General features: G+C 46.7%; 3 protein-coding genes across 30 annotated transcripts in view; 2 read left to right on the top strand and 1 right to left on the bottom strand.

Annotated features, from left to right (window-relative positions):
* ANK3 (ankyrin 3) overlaps positions 1-13500 on the top strand; it is a 266225-nt gene extending 252725 nt beyond the window's left edge. For 15 of the 26 annotated variants that reach the window (XM_088129865.1, XM_088129917.1, XM_088129833.1 and 12 more), the window contains 7 exons: positions 182-836; positions 1879-2260; positions 3427-3531; positions 6075-6158; positions 6299-6355; positions 9129-9214; positions 11890-13500. In XM_088129865.1, the coding sequence (XP_087985991.1) occupies positions 182-836; positions 1879-2260; positions 3427-3531; positions 6075-6158; positions 6299-6355; positions 9129-9197 (1352 nt within the window). In that variant the 3' untranslated portion in view covers positions 9198-9214; positions 11890-13500. The remainder of the gene's footprint in view (positions 1-181; positions 837-1878; positions 2261-3426; positions 3532-6074; positions 6159-6298; positions 6356-9128; positions 9215-11889) is intronic. The other 11 variants (XM_088129929.1, XM_088129923.1, XM_088129931.1 and 8 more) reach the window with 9 other exon arrangements.
* LOC148216925 (uncharacterized) lies at positions 639-19256 on the bottom strand. 3 transcript variants are annotated; one of them, XM_088129957.1, is made up of 3 exons: positions 18341-19256; positions 7602-7716; positions 639-4612 (listed from the first exon to the last, which is right to left on the bottom strand). In XM_088129957.1, the coding sequence occupies exons 1-2, from the start codon at positions 19248-19250 to the stop codon at positions 7640-7642; spliced, it is 987 nt and encodes a 328-aa protein (XP_087986083.1). In that variant the 5' UTR covers positions 19251-19256; the 3' UTR covers positions 639-4612; positions 7602-7639. The 3 variants fall into 3 exon arrangements, with proteins under 3 accessions (XP_087986083.1, XP_087986085.1, XP_087986075.1); XM_088129959.1 differs by lacking the exon at positions 7602-7716; XM_088129949.1 differs by lacking the exons at positions 639-4612; positions 7602-7716 and adding an exon at positions 13138-17406.
* The window catches only part of CCDC6 (coiled-coil domain containing 6), a 33120-nt gene continuing 28976 nt past the window's right edge, over positions 19166-23309 (top strand). Inside the window, exon 1 of the mRNA XM_088129943.1 lies at positions 19166-19515. Within this exon, the coding sequence (XP_087986069.1) occupies positions 19249-19515 (267 nt within the window). The 5' untranslated portion in view covers positions 19166-19248. The remainder of the gene's footprint in view (positions 19516-23309) is intronic.

The following is a 23309-nucleotide window of genomic DNA, read 5'->3' as shown; positions in this document are numbered from 1 at the left end:
GCAGCTTTGCTGACTTCAGTTTTGTTGCACTCTTTAAAGAATTCATTGTTCCTTTCCTATTTAAATTGTTCTTACTGTTTCATATAGTTCTCATATTTTAAGTAATCAGCCATTCTGAATGCTTGATTTCATGTTACTCCATTCTTCATTGCAATTAGTCCAAATATACTGTCTTCCTTAGGTTATCCCACCTTTCAAATGGAACTGGAAACTCCCCCTGGGTTGTGCTTCGTGCCACCCAGCCTTTTCCATCAAGATGATTTGGCTAGTGATTTCTCTAGTATAGAATCACCCTTTAGAACTCCCAGTAGACTGAGTGATGTGTTAGCAACTTCACAGGGAAACCTAGAGGAGAAAGCCGCAGGACCTCCCGTGGTCATTGAAGAAGACACTTCACTGGAAGACGGCAAATATGGTAACTCAGTGCCTAGAGAAGGAACCTCTAAAGATGCAGGCCAGATCCCATTGGAAGAAATACATCTTAAGGATTTCCCTCGCTATCTCGGTAGCTATGCTGGAATGCAAGCACCAAGAGAAGAGATTAGCCGAACCTTAGCGAGGACTGAACGCCACGAGAGAGAGGAGTCTGGTACTGATGAGGAGACCACGGACGAAAAGCTTAAATCTCTGTTTGAAGATATTTGCCTTGAAGAAATAGCTGAGTCTGAGGAAATGACAGAAGAAAAAGTCTTGTCTATACTTAACTATGTGCAGCAGGCCGAACAGGAAATGTCTTCAATTTCAGGTTGGCAGAATGAGGCCTCTAGGGTCAAAGTGGAACCAACATCTCCAGGACGCAGAATAAGCGGTGAACTGCTGAATCGATTGGATGACAGGTATGGAGTGCTAAGGCTGAGACAGCCAAGTCTCAGATAGATCACTTCTTCTGGTTTTCAAATATTATAGGGTGTTTTTTAAAAAAATATTTGTCTTAGTTTTTTTCCTGCTAGATGGAGGTATATAAACATGACCCTTAAAAAGCACGGATCAATAGCTTATGTATTTGGTTAACAATATTTTATAGACCAACTAATGTTCTCAAGACATATATGTGCTGTGATATTTAAGACAGTGAAATCAAAACCAGCATTTAAACATCCACATTAAAAGCAGAATGAACTCTAGAAACAGATGGGATGTAGCTCTCAAAGGATTTAAAATAGCCCAAATGTCTCTCAAAAGGGCTCTGAGAAGGGTGTTCCAAAGATCCAGAGCCATCACCAAGGGTTCCTGCTCCTTGTGGATGTGCCTACAACATCTGGAGATTTTATCAGGATCTTGTTAGCTATTCCCATCACCCTGGGAATATGGTGAGGGAATTGCATAAGCTGTAGGTTGTTTCTACTGAGCAAACTCAGGGAGGCAGTGAAGGACAGGAAGGCCTGGCGCAATATGGTTCATGGGGTCACGAAGAGTCAGACACGACTTAATGACTGAACAACAACAACAACGTCTCCCATGAGAATCAAGGATCAGGCCCCCTAACACACCCTTTGTGGATCAATATCCATTGCCAGGAGAAGAGTGTGTGTATGGGGGGGGGGGGGACCTTCAAACAGAGCTTGGGTGCTTCCCAAAAGTACCTGGCTGGCCATTACGGAACAGAGAAGCCAGGCCAGACATACTCTTGCTCAGGTCTAGATTTATTTCTTAAGAGGATCACAACGATCCTTCAAGGCTGTATTGGCTAGATACATCTCCTGGTACGTCTGGAATGATATCGACTTCCAGAGCCACAACTTGGCTTTTTGTTCATACCTATGTATTTGTTTCTGTATACAGTAAGTCATAAATGTAAGCCTGTTGTTGAATGCCTGTGGAGAGGTGATTTAATGATACCATTATTTATTTCTTGGGTTGGCTCTTTCTCTCTTGTAGCCCTGATCAGTATAGAGATTCTATTACCTCATATTTCAGAGGGGAAGCAGGAAAACTGGAAACCGACGGGAGCTACTCTGAATCTACATTAGAAGCAAAGGCTAAGTCTTTTGTCCAGGACTCTGTGAACAGCCTAGGAAAGCAGAGTGACAAGGAAACTGTGAAACCAAAAACGCGAAGTTCTCTCCGAACTGAGCAGCAAACAATCTCATTAACATCCCACCAGAAATCCTTGCAAGAGGCAAACAAGCCAGCAGTTGATACGCCTAAAACCTCTGTGCCTGTTAGCATGAAAAAGACAAGCTGGCATATTTCTGACAGCAGCAAGGCAAGATCAAAAGCTCAGGAAGATGATGGAGCAGCAGCTGCATCGGAACAAAAGGTATAAATGCCGTGAACTTGATTTGCTTGGGGAGGAGGGGGACAGGCCACCATTCCCGACCATTGTTGCTTATTCTGCAGCTACCTCCCGCGTGGTCTCTCAGGGTCAGAATACATGGGCTGCATTCCAGGGCCCATGTTGCCATGCTGGAATCAGGTGCGGAGAGCATGATGTTTTCATTCTGCAGCTCCGCCTTCCCATTCACTCACCAGCTGCTCTGAGGACCTTGATTAAAGCCAAGTTCTCGATATGAATGTAGGAGCACACATAAACGAGATATGCTCATACCTAATGCAAAACTGAGGAGAGATGCATGATGACATGCTGTAACACAAGGGGCAGGAAATATGTGGAGGTGCATCAACCTGCCAAATGCCATCAAATCCTAGCTTAGCCCATTCTGGTGTAGCAGAAATCCCTGGAAAATGCTTCAGTTTAGTAGCATGTGGACATTACTTGCAGCTCTAGGGTGGATTCTGCATGTAAATAGCACATTTTTTCAGCCCTAAAAGCAATTCTTCCCCATTACAGAATACATATTGTTGAATGGGGAAAGACATGTAAAGGTGGACGGTGGAGCTAAAACACGATGGACATTTTTTCCTTGGTTGGCCGCAGATTTAAACAAAATTCTCAGCTTAACTCAAATTTGAAACTGCTTTTTGAAGTAGTGTTTCAAATCCTGTTTAACAACAACAACGATGTTTATTGTACCACTAATCTTGGTTTGGACTAGAAAGAAGGGGGCATGGGGCATATACAACCTCGAGAATAGCATTGGTTTTGCGAAACATCGTTGTTGATATAAGATGAACGTATGCTTGAGGCCAGCAAGGAAGAATGGGGACATGTGTACTGGGCAGAAAGAATACACGTGCACCCCAGGTCCCTCCTTGCTCGTAAAGCAGCTTATAGAGGGAAGAGATTATAGCTGGACCAAGCCTGTGCAAATCTGTTTTATGCTTTAAATGTTATCAAGGCAACGTGGTAGCATGCACCACATTTAGGAGTGTGATCCCCAGGAGCAAGCTGGCACACATTCCCAGTATGGGTGGGGTGGGGTGTGAACCTAAATTTGGGAGTAACCATTTTCCCTCTGTCTTGCTCAGAATCATTTTTATCTTTTAAATGAGCTGGTAAAATGTACTAAAAACTGCATTTATCAGGAGTTTAGTGAGAGTGACAGTGAATGTGAGATTCAGAGTGATTCAAGTTCAGACGAAGAACAGAGAATCGTTACGAGGGTTTATCGCCGGCGTTTCATTCTGAAGGTATTGGGTGACTGTGGTGCCACTGGCATGAAGTGGGCTTGGACTGCAGTGCTGATAGTATGGCTCACATTAGATTCTTCCTTTTGGTGTGATATGTGCTGTCCCTTGCAGAACCTACAGGCATGTTGGGAGAAACTACCAAATTGCACCGTGGGTTGTTCCTCATAATCCCATCCTGTGTTGCACGGTTGCCTCTTTGTATATGCATGACTCTAAATGCATTGGAATGCAGTTGAATACACTAAATTAAATATGTTCAGGAGCAGTTTAGTAACTGGAAGCTGTTACAGCAGGAAAGACAAGTCAGGTCCTGGTCTTGGACCATAGAACCCATGGAGGAAAAGCAAGAGGAAGGAGCTTTGTGGGCACCAGTCAAGCTGTTCTGGAAGGCCCTAGGCTTGTCTGGTGCTTTCAGAATCAGGGACACACAGTCAAGCAATTGCACACCCTGTGCAAAAGAACGATTCGGCTATCAGTCCTGCTTGTGTTTGTCCAGGGAGTAATTGACACCATCTTGCCCTTCATCTCAAGTGGCAAAATGTCCTGAACCAGTCCTGTAGCTTGACCAATTATAGTCCCAAAACAAATATGTTAATTTGATTTATCTTTTTCATAACTTTCTTCTGGATGTCTTCCTCAAAGCCATTTGTCTAAATACAAACCCACACAATGACTGCTGCTCAGCTGAACAGTAAATACTAGTTGGAAGTATTGGGGATAGGGGTGGGGGCTGTCACAGCAGCACCTCCAGAAAAGTGATCTAGATAGTCAAAGCCATGTTCTAAAAAGAGAAATAGGATGTCTTCCATTTTTGTGGACCTGTTTGGGCATTGCCCCTGATCCAGTTTGAGAGGAATCCCAGGGACTCCCCAGTTTTCTTAAGGCTCTTTGTGAAAGTAGTTCTGAGGAAGATGGCCTCTTTGGTGTAGGTTGGGACACTGATAAGCTTTTGCTGCTGCTGCTGCTGCTGCTGCTGCTGCTGCTGCTGCTGCTGCTGTGATGATGGTGATGGTGATGGTGATGGTGGTGATGATTCGATTTATATCCTATCTTGTATAGCCACTCAAAGTGCCTTATAATCCTAATAGAAAATATAAAACACAAAATCAAAATCAAAATGAAAATCAAGGCAATTAAAACCAGTCCAGCGGTTAGTGAAAGTGATGAGTTATTTTCCCAAATACTTGCTGCTGAAACGTGTATGCACACAGACTCTTGGGTATGGAAGGATAATCCACTTTGGAACCTTTCAGAGAAAAGCAGCAGTTCCTGAGTTAATCCTGGGCTCTGCATTAGGACAACCTTTTATAGATTTACAGAATGCTTGACATGCCTCTCCCTGAAGTACTGATATTACTGTGTTGACTTCCATATGTATCTTATCTTAAATTTTCAAGCTGCAGTGGGTTGGTCACATAAATTACTTGTACAACTTTTATGGAACCTTCTCTAATGTATATTTAAAACAAGAATTTGTCTACCTTCAGTCAACCTATATTGTTGTGGTGGTTGTTTTCCAAACTGATGATGTAGCTATAGATCCATTAGCACAAGAAATGTGTTTCCATGTTTCTGTGCATTCATATTTGCCTTCATTATTTTTTTTAAATAAGGAAAGGCAATAGATCTAGAACATATGATCATACACAGAAGTATGACTCCCTACTCTGGGACAGATCATTGTTTCCTGGCTTGATGTACAATCTCAGCCAGTGGCATGGCTGGGTCATCACTGTGCTGAATAGCAACCCTTGAGGAACGGAGGGTAACAGGCGGCACTCCTTGATATCTAAGCTCTCATCTGAATTCACCAGCTCTCTTCAAAAGACAGACTGAAGCAACTGAATGACCCTTGCACCGCAGCAGCATTCATGCAGGGATGATCCAGGCAACCAGGGAGTGGCCATTTTCAAGATCCTTCCATCTGAGCGGGCCAACTTGGTTGGGCACCACCACATGTGAAGTCAAGGAGGCTTATTCACCCCTGCCCCTTTCTGCCCTCTGTTCAGCTTTCACCAGAGTGAAACGTTCGTCTTCATTTTAGCAGCAGGAAGACAGGGTTATCAACTGTCTAATCTTTCTTCGTAGTGGATTTAGTCTCTAGCAATCCTGTCGTCGTTTAGGGTGAAAACCAAACTCTATCATTGACTGGGTTGGGTGCTTTGCATAACATGACAACGCTTCCCCATACAATTAAACATATTGCCCAAACAGTCATTGTGTGCTAAAATGACAACCTGTTGGACCGTCTTGAGGTAAGTGAGAAGTCATTGGGCCCTCTCTTATCCAGCACAGAATTGCACCTCTTGAGTTAGACACAGGTGGGCTGACCCTCTTCTAATATGGCCTTTGATGATATAATTATATAATTAACATGATCCACCGTATCAGAACCATGAATGATGCGTCATAAGACACTCTGGAAGTGCTGTTTCTAACAAGGAAATCTTGCCTGGCATGAGTTTTAGTGCTTGGAGTGGTGTTAAAAAGCAGCAGTTGTAACCAAGTAAGTAGAGCTAACACTGTGACATGTTCTCTACTAGGGCGAGGAAGCAAAAAACATTCCAGGCGAATCAGTTACGCAAGAGCAGTTTACTGATGAAGAAGGCAATACCGTCACCCGAAAAGTAATTCTCTTTTGCAGATTCATTCTTTTCCCTCTTTTTCGTGTCCTCCTAAATATGGATTCTTTTTACATCAACTTTGCCCTTCCAGGCTCAGGCAGAACATGTATCGACTTTTGTTTTTCCTATGTTATTTCTCACAGGTTACCCGGAAAGTATTAAGACGTGTTGTTGTCCCACATGTGAAAAAACCTGTCAGGGTAATGAAAGAGCTGATCGGGGTGCAACGGCTCCTCTTGGCTCGAAATGCGGTTGAGTGGCTGATGGCTTGCAGATTAACCTCAGGCCCGTCAAAGCAAAATGCTTGAGCTTTCAGCAAATGGCGCATTTGAGCTGAAAGGATAAAATCTTACGTGCATCCGTGTGGGCTGGCAACTACTTTTTCACACTGCGGCTTCAGAGAACTATTCACCTGCTGTTTCGGCTAGTGGGGCTTTACTAGTAAAACTATTAATAACACAATTTCAGACTACTCCATGTGAGTGCTTGTTATTCCCATCTTCTGCCTCCTGGTCAGTTTCATCCACAAAAAGAAGACAGGATGCAGAGCATTTTCTTTTGCACTGGAAGTATTTGGTGGTTAAGGCTGCAATTTTGGGCAAAACTTACTAGAACGAGGCCCCTAGTAGACCCCGTAGAACGTGCACAAGAACGGCATTACTCAAGCCCAAGTATGCCGGCATGAAACTGATTAGGTGCCATAAAGTTGTTTTCGACACCACGCGACCACATAGATAGATTTTCTCCATGATGATCTATCCCTAGCCTGGTCTTGCGAGTCCAAGTGGAATATCAGTCCAAATGAATATCAGATCCATACACTGTTTTCTTTTCTCGTGGGGTATCCTTATTTCTCCTAATCTATCGTTCCTCGCATTCAGATGGCAGCCAAATTTTCTAACAGCCTGGGCAGAAAGATTTTTTTTTTTTAAAAAAGACACTTGACTAGCCAGATCGGTCGTCTTCTAAGTAATTAATTATGTATAAATGAAGACACGATACCCAGATTCTTACCCAGATGCAGTTTTTGAGAAACTGCAGGAAGTATGAGCCTATGATTTAACAAAGAAAAGCTGTTGCTCATCCTGAAAAGGACACGCCGTTATAACTACTTTCCTTCCCTCTTGTGATGATACTAGTCCGCCAGAAAAGTCCATCAGGTTAAATAGCGGATTAAATTGGCTGCAGATTTTGGTCTCTGGAACCAGCAGTGAGTGAGGAGAGGTCTGTGGACCATCAAGGCCAAAGAGAACAGAAGGCAGGTCCTGGGGATGCTTGATGGCTGTTGATGCAGGGTTCAAATGCTTTTTAAAGAGATGCATACCTGAGCATGCATTCATTGACTATAGCAGCGGAAGTGGTGTGTGTATGGTGTGTATGTGGGCGTGGGTGATAAGCACATCTGCCTGCCAGATGTCTTCTGGGATCTCCACCCTCCTCTCTCACCTCCTACTCTTGAACAGGAAATGCTCTTTCCCCAGGAATCAGCTCCAGTCTTTCTCCAGGGTTACCAGGCCCAAGGCTGTTTTGGAGTTTGCAGTGGTGGCTTGTAAACCTAACACTGGAATAATAATAATAAAAAGGGGTGTTGGTCTTAATTAGGGAGTAATGTGAAAAGAAAAGCCAGTTGCATCAGGTTACATGAGGTGATTTGCATACATTTGCTAGAAAACTAGCAACCATTAACCAGAACAAATAAATGAGGAGATAGAGGAAAAGAAGATTTTCTTAGAAGAGCAGAAGCAGCACTGAAACCAAATAGTCTGTCACAGGTCTAAACTTTCCTTACCAACTTGATCTTATTGCTCCTAGTTCTCCAAGGGCTTTGGGGACATTTGGGCCAGAATCCCAGGCCGGGTTCAAAAATGTCCGGATAAAGCCCATGCTTCTCTGAGCGCCTCTGGCCAAGACTCTGTGGGGTTTCCCCCTTCCTCTCTACCTAAAACGCTCCCCGCTGCCTCTCGGGGGTGGGTTTGAACAGCAGCTTGAGTCACAGAAGACCTGCATGGGATCAGCTGGCCAGCAGCTACACACTCTACAGTCACCCTCAAAGCTGCTGTCCCTAGATCAATCATCTGTATGTATATTCTTTAGCAAAATGCGGTAAAATCTCAACTGAATGGTCAGTTGGCTTGGGGGATGGGGGGAAGAGATGAGACTTTATGTCATTGATGTAATTTATATTGTGTCAATTTATATCATTTGTGTAATTACGTTGTCAGTGATTTTTGCTCGTTTGTATCCATTCATGCCATTTCTTTAATTCTCTCATTACTCTCATGGCATGAATGGACACAAATGATGTAAAATGACATTGTTACAGAAGTGATGCAAATCAGGTCAGTTGTCTGGAATGCTGTGGAAATAACGGATTTTGTCCACCATTTAGGGACGGAGTCCAAAATAAAAAACTGTCCACTGCATATGTAGCCTGCTACATGGAGGTCTGAAGAATTAAGGTTTTGACTGTACTATTAAACTGCTAATTTTCAAATGGAAAAATATTTGGGGGACTTTTAGTATGTTTCCCGCAGATGTGTTTTGCTTTGCAAATATTCCCCTTCCCTTTTTCCAGCCCTGTTTTTCCCGACTAATCTACTTAATTTAAAGCTTTGAGCCTTCTTTAAATCAGTGGACGTTGGCTTGCAAAGGATCTGCTAACTCGGGGTCACTCAGCATGGGGTATTTGCAAACTGGTGGAGGAATAGTGGAATACCCAGCATTCTGTATGATGCTCGGGAAACTCATTTCTGGATGATGATCCCTGTGCTGTGCTGGCGCCTGCGTGAGCACACACCTCATCATCTTGTGCAGCTGCTGGCTCTATTGGACACTCGCGTTTTGCAACTCAGCAGACGACAGTGGTCTGCATGACTCGGTAGATTTTACAGCTTGATCCTTGTCCCCTATCATGTGGAATCACTACAATAAAAACATCAGTTTGATATCTGAAGGTGTGTCCTTTTTTTAAAGCAGGGAGAAGGTTGTAAAGTGAAAATGAAGAAGGAAGTCCGGCATGCAGAGAAGACAACCTATTCATAACAGCCAAACAATGAAAGGTCAGTTGGATACGTAACTCTTTTATTCTTAATACTTTGAGCGATTATGGAATCTTTATGAAGCAATATGAGACTTGGAGTTTTGCTTTGGCAAACATTCCTTCAGTGCTTAGCAAGATATAGTTTCTGCATTTCCTTAATACACCACTGGGCTGATGGGGCTGCTCTCGTCCAGTGAGATGGGGACCCTCTGGGAACAATAAGGTCAAAGGTCCAAGAAATGCCATGCAGTTCAGAAGGAAGTAAATCTCTCCAAAAAGAACAGCTAGAGATAAGTGAGAGTTTCCTGGGGATGTCAGAGTAACAATCACAACGGCGGTGGTTCTCTTAAGTGTCAATGCTGCAGATCACCTACATGGACAAAGTTATCAGAACTCTGGATTTTCTCTGATTCCACTGATTTTGTTCTTACAGTGGGGCAAAAAAGTATTTAGTCAGCCACCAATTGTGCAAGTTCTCCCACTTAAAAAGATGAGAGAGGCCTGTAATTTTCATCAGAGGTATACCTCAACTATGAAAGACAAAATGGGGAAAAAAATCCAGAAAATCACATTGTCTGATTTTTAAAGAATTTATTTGCAAATCATGGTGGAAAATAAGTATCTGGTCACCTACAAACAAGCAAGATGTCTGGCTCTCACAGACCTGTAACTACTTCTTTAAGAGGCTCCTCTGTCCTCCACTCGTTACCTGTAGTAATGGCACCTGTTTGACCTTGTTATCAGTATAAAAGACCCCTGTCCACAACCTCAAACAGTCACACTCCAAACTCCACTATGGCCAAGACCAAAGAGCTGACGAAGGACACCAGAAACAAAATTGTAGACCTGCACCAGGCTGGGAAGACTGAATCTGCAATAGGCAAGCAGCTTGGTGTGAAGAAATCAACTGTGGGAGCAAGAATTAGAAAATGGAAGACATACAAGACCACTGATAATCTCCCTCGATCTGGGGCTCCATGCAAGATCTCACCCCGTGGGGTCAAAATGATCACAAGAACGGTGAGCAAAAATCCCAGAACCACAAGGGGGGAACTAGTGAATGACCTGCAGAGAGCTGGGACCAAAGTAACAAAGGCTACCATCAGTAACCCACTACGCTGCCAGGGACTCAAATCCTGCAGTGCCAGACGTGTCCCCCTGCTTAAGCCAGTACATGTCTGGGCCCGTCTGAAGTTTGCTAGAGAGCATTTGGATGATCCAGAAGAGGATTGGGAGAATGTCATATGGTCAGATGAAACCAAAATAGAATGTTTTGGTCTAAACTCAACTCGTCGTGTTTGGAGGAGAGAGAATGCTGAGTTGCATCCAAAGAACACCATACCTACTGTGAAGCATGGGGGTGGAAACATCATGCTTTGGGGCTGTTTTTCTGCAAAGGGACCAGGACGACTGATCCGTGTAAAGGAAAGAATGAATGGGGCCATGTATCGTGAGATTTTGAGTGAACACCTCCTTCCATCAGCAAGGGCATTGAAGATGAAACGTGGCTGGGTCTTTCGGCATGACAATGATCCCAAACACACCGCCCGGGCAACGAAGGAGTGGCTTCGTAAGAAGCATTTCAAGGTCCTGGAGTGGCCTAGCCAGTCTCCAGATCTCAACCCCATGGAAAACCTTTGGAGGGAGTTGAAAGTCCGTGTTGCCCAGCGACAGCCCCAAAACATCACTGCTCTAGAGGAGATCTGCATGGAGGAATGGGCCAAAATACCAGCAACAGTGTGTGAAGACTTGTGAAGACTTATAGAAAACGTTTGACCTCTGTCATTGCCAACAAAGGATATATAGCAAAGTATTGAGATGAACTTTTGATATTGACCAAATACTTATTTTCCACCATGATTTGCAAATAAATTCTTTAAAAATCAGACAATGTGATTTTCTGGATTTTTTCCCCCATTTTGTCTCTCATAGTTGAGGTATACCTATGATGAAAATTACAGGCCTCTCTCATCTTTTTAAGTGGGAGAACTTGCACAATTGGTGGCTGACTAAATACTTTTTTGTCCCACTGTATGATGGAGACAGACCTGTCTGACGGTCAACCTGAAGGCTGACCTTTAGACAGCTAGGTACCATGCCATTTACCATGGAAGGATATTCACCTGCTGCTAGTCTGACTGGATATGAGTTACGTTTTGTAACCTATAAAACCAGATAACTTCTAATTTGGAAGATTTTGTTCTAATCTCATTTGTTTAGCTCATTGAATTGGGAAGCATTTTCCTGAATAGGTGGCTAGAACAAAGGTAATTTAACCAGCGCCAGATCTTGAAAAGCTGGATTTACATCTTATTCTGAGTATGCTTCAGTTTTTGTTCTGTTACGCTAGGTGGGAGTGGATAAGCCTTGTAGTTCAAGCAGTAGTCCTCTTGGCCATGGATATACTGTACAACTCTCTTGGTGGCAACGGGAAGATGGCAGCTTATGTGCTGTAACTCGGGTTACAAAAGTCTGTAGGAAGCAGAAGGCATGGCCCAACATTGCCCAACCTGAAGGTGAACTAGATTAATGTGCAAACACAGCAGAGGCTGTGAGGTGGGCCTTCTGTTTTATGGGACAGATGCAGAGTAACTATTTACAATTGAAATGCTCAGTGCTATCCAAATGAACATTTCTGATACCAGTATTCTCTTTCTCTTTCTTTTTTCCCCTTCCGTTTCCACTTGACCCAAGACTGTGTGCTTTTACTGCCAGTATTCTAGAGAGAAACTCAAGGAAGAATAAAATCAACAGGAATTATCAAGTCACGGACAAAAGTGTGTGTGTGCGCGCGTCTGTGTGTTTGCTGCTTCCACACATTAACCGCATGGTTTTTATGTGAAGAACACAACAAAAACAAATTTAATTTAGCATGAGCCAGTTCAACAAGAGCATGGAAATCCACTTTTGTTCACACCATTGGAGAGGATGAGGTGGGAGAAGATGCTACGGATGTCCAAGGTGCTCCTACGGGACAGCTTCACTGAAGCAATGAGAGGCCATCGTGAAATCAAGGAATTCCTGTTGCAAGAACAGATTAAAATGACACTGGAAAATGGTTCAAACTACAGAGAGACACTAAAAATTATTAAAATCCACAACAGTTCGCCTTATTTTTCTCAGACCCAAACTGTCAGGGTACTAAAATACACCTTTGTTTTTGTTTTCATCTTTTTTTTAAAAAGAAGACTAACATTGCTTGTTTCATTGTAAATAACACCGTGTAAATTCTAAAGAGAAGTAGAGGATCCAGGCTGATAAGGCACTGCCTCTTAGCTCACAAACTGAATAGTGCATTTGCATTGAACAGAAATCAGTGTCTCAGATGGCCACTACACCTGCCAAGGTATTCTGGGTGTATCTTCACAGATTCTTGTATATTTAGCGATTATAATGTTTGTATATGCAAAAATGCTAGCTTGATTTTAAAAAAATCTTTAAAATCTGCTGCAAATTTAATGATTCCTATGACGGGGAATTCTGTAGTTCTGTGAAACAAAAGATTCTCTCTCCAGAGTACTAATATTTTGATGCATGTATTCCACCTTATTTTGATGAACTCTTTTCCAGTTTTGCAAATATTAGATTGCGACACATCAGACCAGATCCTGGGGTGCAGTTCATCAAGCACAGCTGCTGAGCGATGCCTCCTCATTTCAGCTTGTGGTGGGTGGGGAATGGAGGCAGCCTGGAGACGGCGGCTGTTAAGAGAGCGGGGTGCTTGCGGGAGCCTGTCCGCCACCTCTAAACACAAAGCCCTTCATCTAATATTTGTTGCTGTTGCCAACTTTTTCAGTGGAAATTATCTCAGACTTACAGAAACCATAACATATACAGTAGTTGCTTTTTGCGGAGGGGGGTGCTATCTGTCCTGCTTTCCACTGGGGAAAACGCTTGCAGCTTTTAGAAGTGGGAGGGTGCTTTTGGGAGCACCAGTTGGGGATATTTAAAAAAAAAAGAGGGGGGAGAGGAAGGAAGGAAGAGAATTTCTTAGCTAACAGAGTGGCAGCACGCTGTAAAAATATTACTATATTGTGTACTGGCTCTAAGATGTAGAATCTTTAAGGAAGCCAATCATGTGTAATCATCCTAGCAGATTAATATTAGGTTGTTAAGGCTGCTGTGTTTTAAAGGGCATTTTTATTTGGGTTTTTGGTGAAATACTTTTAATTTGTTAATTATCTTCATATGAAAACAGGATTCATTGATAATAGCTCTAATTACATATGTATGAAAAAAACCCACCAACACTGGATGATCTAGTTGATAATTTAAGCCTAAAATAAATTGTGTTAAAACACTTCAGTTACATGGAGATCGCAGTATGCTTTGTACCTGGTGTAAATGGTCTGAGCAAGCTTTGCCTCCCTTTCTTCCCTCAGGATTGCTAATTCCACCATCCCTTCTTCTGCTTGCCTTTTGGGGCGCTCTGGCCCCACCTGTCCCTTCCCCCACTTCCAACTTCTTTGCCTCACCTTTCATCCGGGTCGCAGCTTTACCCAAAACACCAAGTGGGCTGGCATGCAGACCGCCAAAGGGCATGAAATAATTGTTTTTGGGACCTCCCAAGAGAATTTCCCGTTCTCGTTGAGAGGATGGAAGGTTGATGTACGAATTGCACTGCCTTTCAGTGTCAAACCTGATGTTTCAGTGAGGGTATAAAGGAGGGGAATAGATTGAAAAAAGATTAAGAAAAGACCATGATTTCAAACGACTGTCCTCTTGGGAAGGGTTCTTGATGACCCTGGATTCACCCCTTTCAGACTCAGTAGATTTGTTTGCACATATGAAGTATTTCTTGCATTCCCATTTCCCTTCCCTCCCTCCTCTTGGCATCTCAGTCTGGAACAAGATGCAGTAAGGAGCATGTCCAATGGACTTCTTTCCCTGGCTGATGCTGAGTTATATGAAGCATCTACATGTGGCAGTTCATAAAGTGAAGACTTCAGAAAATGAACAGCCTGGGAAAAGATGTGGCTCCTTTAACATTACTAAGCAGCATGGCCGACAGGAGGAAGAGGAGGAGGCAGGCATGTATCAACCACTAAACCTAGTCCTTCCAGAGGCTTGAGACTCTTCAATGTATTTATAGCCAGTGACCAGGGAAGATGGAAGATTTTGTACCCTGAAAGGTGGCCTAAATGCTGTTTAATAAATACTGTCCATTTTCCATCTCCAATGTATAGCAAAGGATTAACATACATGGAACAAGTGAACCACTTTTTAATTTCAATCTATGAAGCTATTAAAACATTGAAAACCTGTATCCATCAAACAAGCATAGCCTGGGATGAGTGAATGAGACAAGCATAGAAACAGACACTTTGTGAACCAGAATAAGAAGAGGCAGCTGGAAGCTTGGGACAAGAGCTGGGATCAGGAAAACAAGCAAGAATAAGGGAGCGTAAAGCAGGTAGAGAAAACAAGCCAGTCTCCTATCCTGTTGAACAGATAGGCACAAGGGAGCAGCACTAATGATTTACCACGTGTGCTGTGTTTGTCTTCTTAACCAGAAGGCCATGCTAATCATACAAATGCAAACTTGTCTCCTTGCCAAAGGAGAAAGTGAAAGGACTGGAAGCCAATTTTTCTTCTTTATCAGAGAAGACACAGCACTTCTTGAAGCCAGCAGTACAAGATCTTTGAGGGGGATAGGGCACTCTGTTCAAGAGCAGGGACGTGAGAAGGGTGTCAAGGAGAAAGATGACATCCTGCTGGGAGTAAGGAGGACTTGGAAGCATGTGACAAGGAGGGGACAGAAGGGGACAGAAAGCCATGCTCCAAGCCCCTGGAGCTGAGTGAGCCCAACCACCTGAGCTGGTTCTATCATCCTAACTTCTCCAGAACAATAGAAAGAACTGTCAGTGTTGTGCAATCAGTAACACCAAAGCTTTCCATTGAGAAGAAAAAGATAAGTGGAGGTGGTGGGAGACTCAGCGGGATCCTGGAAGCGAAGCTAAGATGATGAAGTTGTTAAGAAAGATTGGATTCTAGGCCATGACTTATATTGCTCCCAGGGGCTTCTGCCTGCCAAATGAATGCTGGAAAGGAAAACTTCCTCAGTGTCTGCATTCCCGTGAAATGTCATCTGCTGGGATGACAAAGTCTGGCCTTCTTGGTCACTGCCTTCCTTCACCGGGACAGCACCCCTCAGAGATTAAGTCCATTCCATTCAGCAATTAAGTCCTGTTTTTTTCAATTAAGTCTGGTGTTTGGGGTCCGATTACTGAATTTCCCCTTCCTATGGGGGAATGCTGTATGTAAGTGGGCTGTTCCTTGGTGCTTGTGCCTTCGTTATGTTTTGAATCCTATTTACTGTATTCAAATCTGCAAGCTATGGGTTTCTGATTAGAGTGGCACGTAAGCCTAATAAAAGAATAAGTAAGTAAATCAATAGAACCAACCAACCATCAAAGGAATTCTTAGGGGATGGGCTGCAGCTCAAAAAGGCAGGAAAATAATGCATTTGGCAAGAGCTTTGCACATCTCACCAAGAAGGTTGCACACTAAATCAGAGCAGGGAGGGAGACAGAGACACAGACTCCTGTAGAGGAAAGATGGGCTGCAAAAGCTAATTGAGGGAGATGAGGCAGCAAAGGATATTCAGAAATTCTCCATACACAGCGATAGGAAGACCAGCAAAGAGCGATACCCCAGTCTCCATTATCTGTGCATCCATGCGCAGAACACTGGCAATAAACAGCAACTAGAAAATTTGACACAAAATAAGAAATAGGATCTGTTTGGAATCATGGAAAACGGATGGAATGACATGATTGGAATGCAGACTTAGAAAGATAATAAGTACCCTGTAGAAAGGGAGCTGGAGACAGAGTGGTTTTATAGGTAGAATAACTATTTACCCTGTGAAAAAACTAATGTCCCGGAATGTGGAAGTCCTGTTGAAAGTATCTGGGTAAGGTTAAATGGAGCAAGAAACAAATATTGGGTCATCTACCTGTTGTGGACAGGTCCAGTTAGGTCAATGTCTTTCTAAATCAATTTGCCATTTCTCAAGAGAGCAGGCTGGAGTGGTAATGTGGAACTTCAACTACCCTAATAACTGCAGGGAAAAAAGGGATCCAATAGATTTCCAATTTCTCTTGCAAACAATGACATTTTTCAGAAGAAAGAAGAAACAAGGGGAATCAGCTATTCTAGACCCAGTCTCAGCCAACACATTGGCAGACTGAAGGTGTCAGGCATCTTCTGAAAGAAAGTAACCATGTCACACTGGAGTTCAAGCAAACTCAGTGAGGAAAAGCTGAAGAAGCAGTTATGTACCTTGGACTTCAGAAAGCTAGATTTTAACAAACTCAAATCAGGCAATGCTCCATGCCTTGAAATCCTAAAGGAGATGAGAAGTCCTGAAAATGTAGGTAGAAATGATCCCAATGAAACGAGGAAAGCTTTAAGAGGTGAATGGACAAACTGAGAAGCAAAAGGGAGATGAAAAGGAAATGGAAAAAGAGGCTGAACACAAAACACCCACAGTCTGAACCTGAAGGGAGGGAGCCAAGAAGCTTAAAGTTGAGCTGGTGAGGAAGGGCTGGGAGGGAGACATGTGCTGGTCTCTTCTGCAGGGCAAGTCTAAATGGGGGAGGCCTGCTTAATATCTTCAGAAGGACAGAGCCATGGCTAACATGCCTGAGGAAAAGAAGGGAATCCAGCTCCAGATTAATAAAGGTATTGTGAGAAACCACCTTGCTACCCTAAACAAATTATGTTCCCATGAGCTGAAATACATCTCAGGGTGTTGAAGTAGTTGGCAGAACTGCAAATTGTAATCTTAGAAAACTCCGGAGGTGCCAGAAGATTAGAGAAGAGTAAAGGTAGTCCCAGTATTTGAAAATGGGAAGAAGGAGCAGTTTGTACCGTGACATTTGCATTGTACAGGATACCAGGACGTCGTGTCTGTGAGCACTTTAGGATACAAGGGCTATCTGGAGCAAGGGTGAATTTGTCACGAAGTCCTGTTGGATGTCTCTGAGTATGATATCCTGGTGGACAAGATGGATTAACATGGGCAGGTAGTATTGCACTCCCATAGGTTTGAATGGGAATAATGGGAATCCCATTGAATAAGGCCCCTTTCCAGCTCATACAATTTATAGTTCTGTATTTTGTGTTCTCCGAAATGTTGGGAACGGAGGTTCACAGCATCCGAAGAGCATCCATTTGAGGAGGGCTGCTTTCTGCCACAGTTAAATTCTGGAATCAGGAGACAAAAAAAGATTCGGACCACAATATAAGCCGTGGCCCAAAAGGTATGCCTGGGTCAGGAGGGGATCGTGCCCAGCAGCTGGAAGTGCAGCAGATCTCTCCACGGACACCCTTCTGCCGCCAGCCTCAAGAAGAAACAGGACCGCCTGGCCGCCGGCACGTTGGGCTGCTTCTGCTTATCTGACGGCGAGATGGGGAGCCTCTTCCTCCTCGCCGGAAGAAGAGAGGCTAGGACGGAGACCGCGGCACGCCCTTTGCCTGGCAGGAGAGGCCTGTGGGGTGCTGTGGGTCCCTTGCACGGTGCGGTCTGCCTTAGAAAACGAGGTGAGCCGGGGCGGCTTCCTACCGCGGCCCGCTTGAAGGAGGGGTTGGCCCTTCATGCCGGAGTAGGAGCTTCGCTGCTGCAGCGGCTGCTGGTGACCGCTGCCAGGAGGAGAAACTGGCCGCGACGGCCTAGAGCCCGAACCCCCGCCAGGCTCGCGTCCATCTGCCTTTCCCTCCGGTTGCGCCCGAGGCGCGCGCGCGCGCGCGGCCAAAAAACCCTGAGCGACCTTTTAGGCAGAGGCCCGCCGCCGCCGCCGCCGTCTCCCAGATCCACGCAGCGCACAGACGCGCCGCGGCTCCGGCCTGTCGCTCGCCCACCCGCCCCGGCAACGAGCAAGCCACCGCGGCCCTCCTGCGGCGCAGGCGGCAGGACTAGGGTCCTCCTCCGCGGCCTGACTAGCCAGGCGGACGGCGACCGCGAAGGCGGCCTGGGAAGGAGCAAGGGACGGAGCCGCCCGCGGTCCGCCTGCCCGCGCCTTGCCCAGCCCGCCGGCCGAGCCGCGGCCTCCAGGGCCCTGGGCCCGGGCCCCGGGCGGCGTGGGCGCTGCAGGTGGCCCCTGGCAGGGCAGCCCCGCGCCTCCGCAGGACAGAGACTGACCTTCCCGACGGCGCGGAGTCCTCCCTTCCACGGCTCCATTCCGCCGAGGGGTCCCGGCAAGCCGGAATGACGCAGACACAGGCGAGCGAGCACCCGTGTTGTCCACGGGCATCCTGCACACGACCGACACGCTCGTCTGGGCGCCTTCCTTACGGTGCGGACGTGCGACCGGGGCCACCCGCCCCTTTCCTCCACTCACACGCCGCGTCGGCCTCGGAGCGGCGTCCAGGCAACGAAAACGACCGGCCCGGCTCGAAGCGCGAGCGTCGCCCGGCGGCGTCCAGGTCGGCGCCGGGGCTGCCCCTCCGCCGGGGCGCTCCCTGCGCAGCTCGGGCCGGGGGCCGGGACGCGCGGCGGAGGCCGAGCAGGTCCGCGAAGCGAGGGACGCGGCGGGCGCGGCCCGGCGAGTCGGGAACGGCGCGGCGAGGCCCCGGAGCTTCGCCCTCAGGAGGGAGCGGGGCCTGCCGACCGTGCGGGCGCCCGCGAAGGGCCTGGACCTCTTTCCCGCGCCGTGACGCCGGGCGCTGCCGCCTCCGAGGCCCTCCCTCCGTCGGGGCGCTCGCAGCAGCCCCTCTCCCTTCCCTTCCCTTCCCGGGCCTCGGCCGGCCCCCCGCCGGCGCAGCGGCCCGCCGGCCCGGCGAAGGATGCGCAAAGCAGCCTCTCCTTCCGCAGGGACCGGCCCCCGGGCCGCCGCTTGCAGTGCCGGCGGCCGCGGGCGGCGGCGCTGTGGGCGCGGCGGGCGGGCGGCGGCGCCCCTCTTGGCGGGGGCGGGGCCGCGGGGGCGGGGCCGGCGGGGCGGGGCGGGGCGGGGCCGGCGGGAGCAGCCGCGGGAGCAGCGGCGGCGGCGGCGGCAGCGCGGCGTCCGCCTGGCTCGGCTCGGCCCGGCTGCGCGGCGCGCGCCCGCGGGCATGGCCGACAGCGCCAGCGAGAGCGACACGGACGGGGGCGGCGCGGGGGCGCCGGGGGGCGCGGCGGGCCCGGGGGGCGCGGCGGGCCCCGGCGGGAAGGCGGGCGGCATCGTGATCTCGCCGTTCCGGCTGGAGGAGCTGACGAACCGCCTGGCCTCGCTGCAGCAGGAGAACAAGGTGCTCAAGATCGAGCTGGAGACTTACAAGCTCAAGTGCAAGGCGCTGCAGGAGGAGAACCGCGACCTGCGCAAGGCCAGCGTCACCATCGTGAGTGCGGCGGCGGCGGGGGCCCTCCGCGTCCTCCAGGCCCGGCCCGGCCCGGCCCGCGGGAGGGCGCTCGCGGCGGGGCGGGTGGGCCGGGCCGCGGCGCCTGCGGCCCCAGCGCCGCCCTGCCCGTGCCCCGGCCGGGCCGAAGCGTGCCCGGGGGGCGCCTGCCCGCCCTCGCCGCGGGCCACCGGGGCTGCCCGCCCTCCCCAGGCTCGCGCGGGGCGGCGGCCGCCCGGAGCCGGCTGAAGGGTCGCGGGTCTGCGGGCGAGGCCCGGTCGCTCGGCGGCCGCTCGCCGCGGGAGGCCCTGGGAGGCGCCGGGCGGGGAAGGGAACCGCGGGCGCGCAGAGCGAGCCGCGAGTCGGAGGCCGCGCTGCGCTGCGCGTCTGGAGTTGCAGGTCCGCGGAGCAAGGCGGCTCCTCCCCCGGCGCCATTCGGAGGAGTAACGCTCGGAATCTCGCAGAGCCTCTCCGTTGCGACAGGAACGCGGGCCCCGCGTGAGCGCTGCCCGAGATACGACCGACAGGAGACGGAGGTGCACGTCTGTTCCCTCTCTGTGGCTCGCCTGCTGAGGGCGACCTTTGTCTGCCTTCTGGGGTTGCTTGAAATGCTGCAGTGACCTGCAAAATCTCTTTGCCTTTAGACTTTCCAAAGATCGATCGATTGTCTCTCAGTCTGTCTGTCTGTCTCGCTCTGCGATGGGCAGGGACACAACCGTAGTGTCATTTCCTGCTCTCAGAAAGGCTGAGCGTAACCCAGCGAGCCCATTTCTATACTGAACTGTAAGCTGAACAATTTCATACTTTAGTGGAGTTGCCCATCATGTTTCACACATGGAGTTGATTGGAGAGTTGAGTTGCATATGAATTCCCCCCCCCCCCGTCCCCCCATGTTCTCTGATATTAGAAATACGCAGGCTGAAGAGTCTCGTTGGAAGCTTTGTTCACCGTCCTGCTGTTTGAGCAGATACGTATTTTGAAGAGTTAATTAACTCCAAGGGTCCGCATCATTGAAGTAGTAAGCATTTGACGTATCTACTGAATTATAGTGGCGACATCCAGCTCAGGGTAGAGTTTCTTTGGGTTTCTTTGCTTCAGGATGCTTTTTGGAGAATTTCCAGTTCCTCTTCAGGAAATCAGAGATTAAGCAGGAGGGTGTTTCTAATCAGAAACAGCCTGAGGGGCACTTTCACCTTGATGCTGAAGGGAGTTCTAACCGTGTGAATGCGCAATTCCGTGCAGATGAGTTGCATTGAAATACCTTGTAAAGAGTGCTGAATTAGACCTTGTTTTCCATTCTGGAGAAGGTCTTCTAGTTCATGGACTGATAAGAATCACGTACATTGTTTTGTTTATTACATCAGTATTGACCACCTGCCTTTCAAGGTTATCCCATTCAAAACCAACTTATAACATGATACAGCATATTTTAAGCCATAAAAATCATAATGTGTAACATGAATCCCCACAGATTTAGGGCAGTGGTTAAAATTGTAGCAGATTAAAATTTAAATATAAAAATAATAAAATTCCTTTCTTTATCATGATGGAATTGTTCACTTAAGAATATGGTGCTCTATAATCAACACAAATTCTTCTGGACACTTTGCAAATCCATTGTTATGGCATTTCTCCTCAAAGTACTGCTTCCTTTTATGGGACAGATAATTTAAGTAATTTATTCATGGAGTTCTAGAACATACCTACTTAAATGCTGAAAATTTAAAAGCCATTTATCTGCATGTAAGTTCATAAGGGTCAGGTTAATGTTACAGAACTATAATTTGCAGATTTGTTTGCTCCATTTGTTTATGAAATCTCTCTTTGTATGTTGTAAGACGTGGGCCTGACCAGCCAGCTTTAAACATCCAAAGATTGTCCTTCATAGTTATGAGCCATAAATGTTAAGCGATGTTCAGCATCAGAAGATGCAAAGCACAAAAAATATGTGAGAATGGTTTGAATGGTCCTTGTGTGAAAGATGCCGTCATTTATAGCTTAAAGATTGACAGCTTAGTCATTCAAAACATTTAAATGTTAACCCCATTGCTAAAAAATACTTTGAAACTCAAAGATAAAAATCATCTACTGGATTTTGAAGAATAATCTGTAGGAAGATGAAGTGTAGCATCATACTAGACTTCAAGATTGCTAACGAGGAAGTCCTGTTTTCCCTTTAATAATTTAAAAAGAAGCTGCCATGGGAACCATAATATAATCACCCCAATTTATCATCTAGACATCAGATCGAGGACTGTAGAAGCAAAAGAAAGAAAAAGTATGAAACAATGAAATCAAAAGTTGGTTTTCCTCCAGAATTACTTTCTTGAGCTAACTAGTACTGTTACTGTATAATCAGCATACCCAGGCAATTCACAAGGAGCTCACAGTCCCTGACAAGAGAGGACCAGAAAAAGATATCCATGGAACAAAATCCATGGAAACGAAGATAAACCAGGAGCTAAGAATGTTGAGGAGATGCCTAAAAAGGAGCACCGCACACATAAACTTGCATTATGCATTCTCCCTGAAATCATGTCTTAATGATGTCATCTTAAATGGTCAGAAGCCAACTTAAATGCTTCAGTATGTTCAGGAATTCAGGAGTGTTGATCATTTGGCAAATATGATGAAAAGATGTGGAAGCATATGGAAATGTTACAGCATTTCTCTAGCAACCTGTTGGCATCCCCCTTTTACATTGATGAACATCTTAGTAAAATGAGCATTTAAACTGTTTAAAATCTTGATAGAAAACTTGTTTAGATTTTGAAAAATCCAGTGAAACACAGTAATGTGGAATGTGGAGAGACGTTGATGGAATCGCTTGAAGCTGGTTGACAGACCTTAGCCGTGAAGATTGTGTGGACAGTACAAAGAAGATGTTACTATAAGACTTGCCGTCGCTACAGTGCTTCCTCTTTTTTTGGTGGTCAAAATTTCAGTTAATGTTTTAAAAATAGAAATCTTTATAATTCAGATATTTCTCCTGAAGAATTTAAGGTGAAGAGAATAACATTCATGAATGGTTAGAAAAATAACATTTACAGTGGAACCTCGGTTCATGAACTTAATTCGTTCCGCGACTCTGGTCACGACCCGAATTGGTTGCGACCCAAAGCAAATTTTCCCATAAGGTTCAATGTAATTACCGTTAATCCGTTCTGGCGTGGAGGACAGGGAGGCAGCTATTGCTTGGAGGGAGAGTCCCCCTCCCTACGACCACGTGTCAGGGGCGGAAAATGGCCACGGACCACGTGTCAGGGGCGGAAAAATGGCCACGGACCACATGTCAGGGGCAGAAAATGGCCACGGACCACGTGTCACGGGAGGGAAAATGGCCACAGACGGTGTCACGGGAGGGAAAATGGCTGCGTATCCTGTTCGTAACCCGAGGCGGAGTTTGCGAACCGAAGCAAAATTTTGCGGCCGGAGCCGGTCGTCACCCGAAAAGTTCGTGAACAGAAGCGTTCGTAACCCGAGGTTCCACTGTATATGATGGCTGTGCAGTCTATGGGGGACAGTGGACCAATTGGGAATCTGGAGAACGCGCACACACCAAACACAGCACACTGTTTACCAGAAGAGAATCTGGGGAGGTGCTTCCTTGCTGCTACCAGTCCCCGTACTTCTAAGAGGTTCTTGGGCCCTTCCAATTTCTTTGTCTGTTTCTGCAGCCCCCACCTTTTTTATTTTTTGAGGAAGTCTGTGAGACCAGCATCCTGCAGATGAAGGTGATTTGTTTGAATCATAAAATGAAATGGAGCACAGCGTATGGTACGTATCACTGGAGGGGT

This window comes from Python bivittatus, unplaced genomic scaffold, assembly GCF_059951505.1.
Source record: "Python bivittatus isolate LINGU-HERP-01145 unplaced genomic scaffold, Pbiv_v1 ctg000050_np1212, whole genome shotgun sequence".
In the NCBI taxonomy this organism is placed as follows: Eukaryota; Metazoa; Chordata; class Lepidosauria; order Squamata; family Pythonidae; genus Python; species Python bivittatus.
This window is presented reverse-complemented; position numbering and strand designations above follow the sequence as displayed.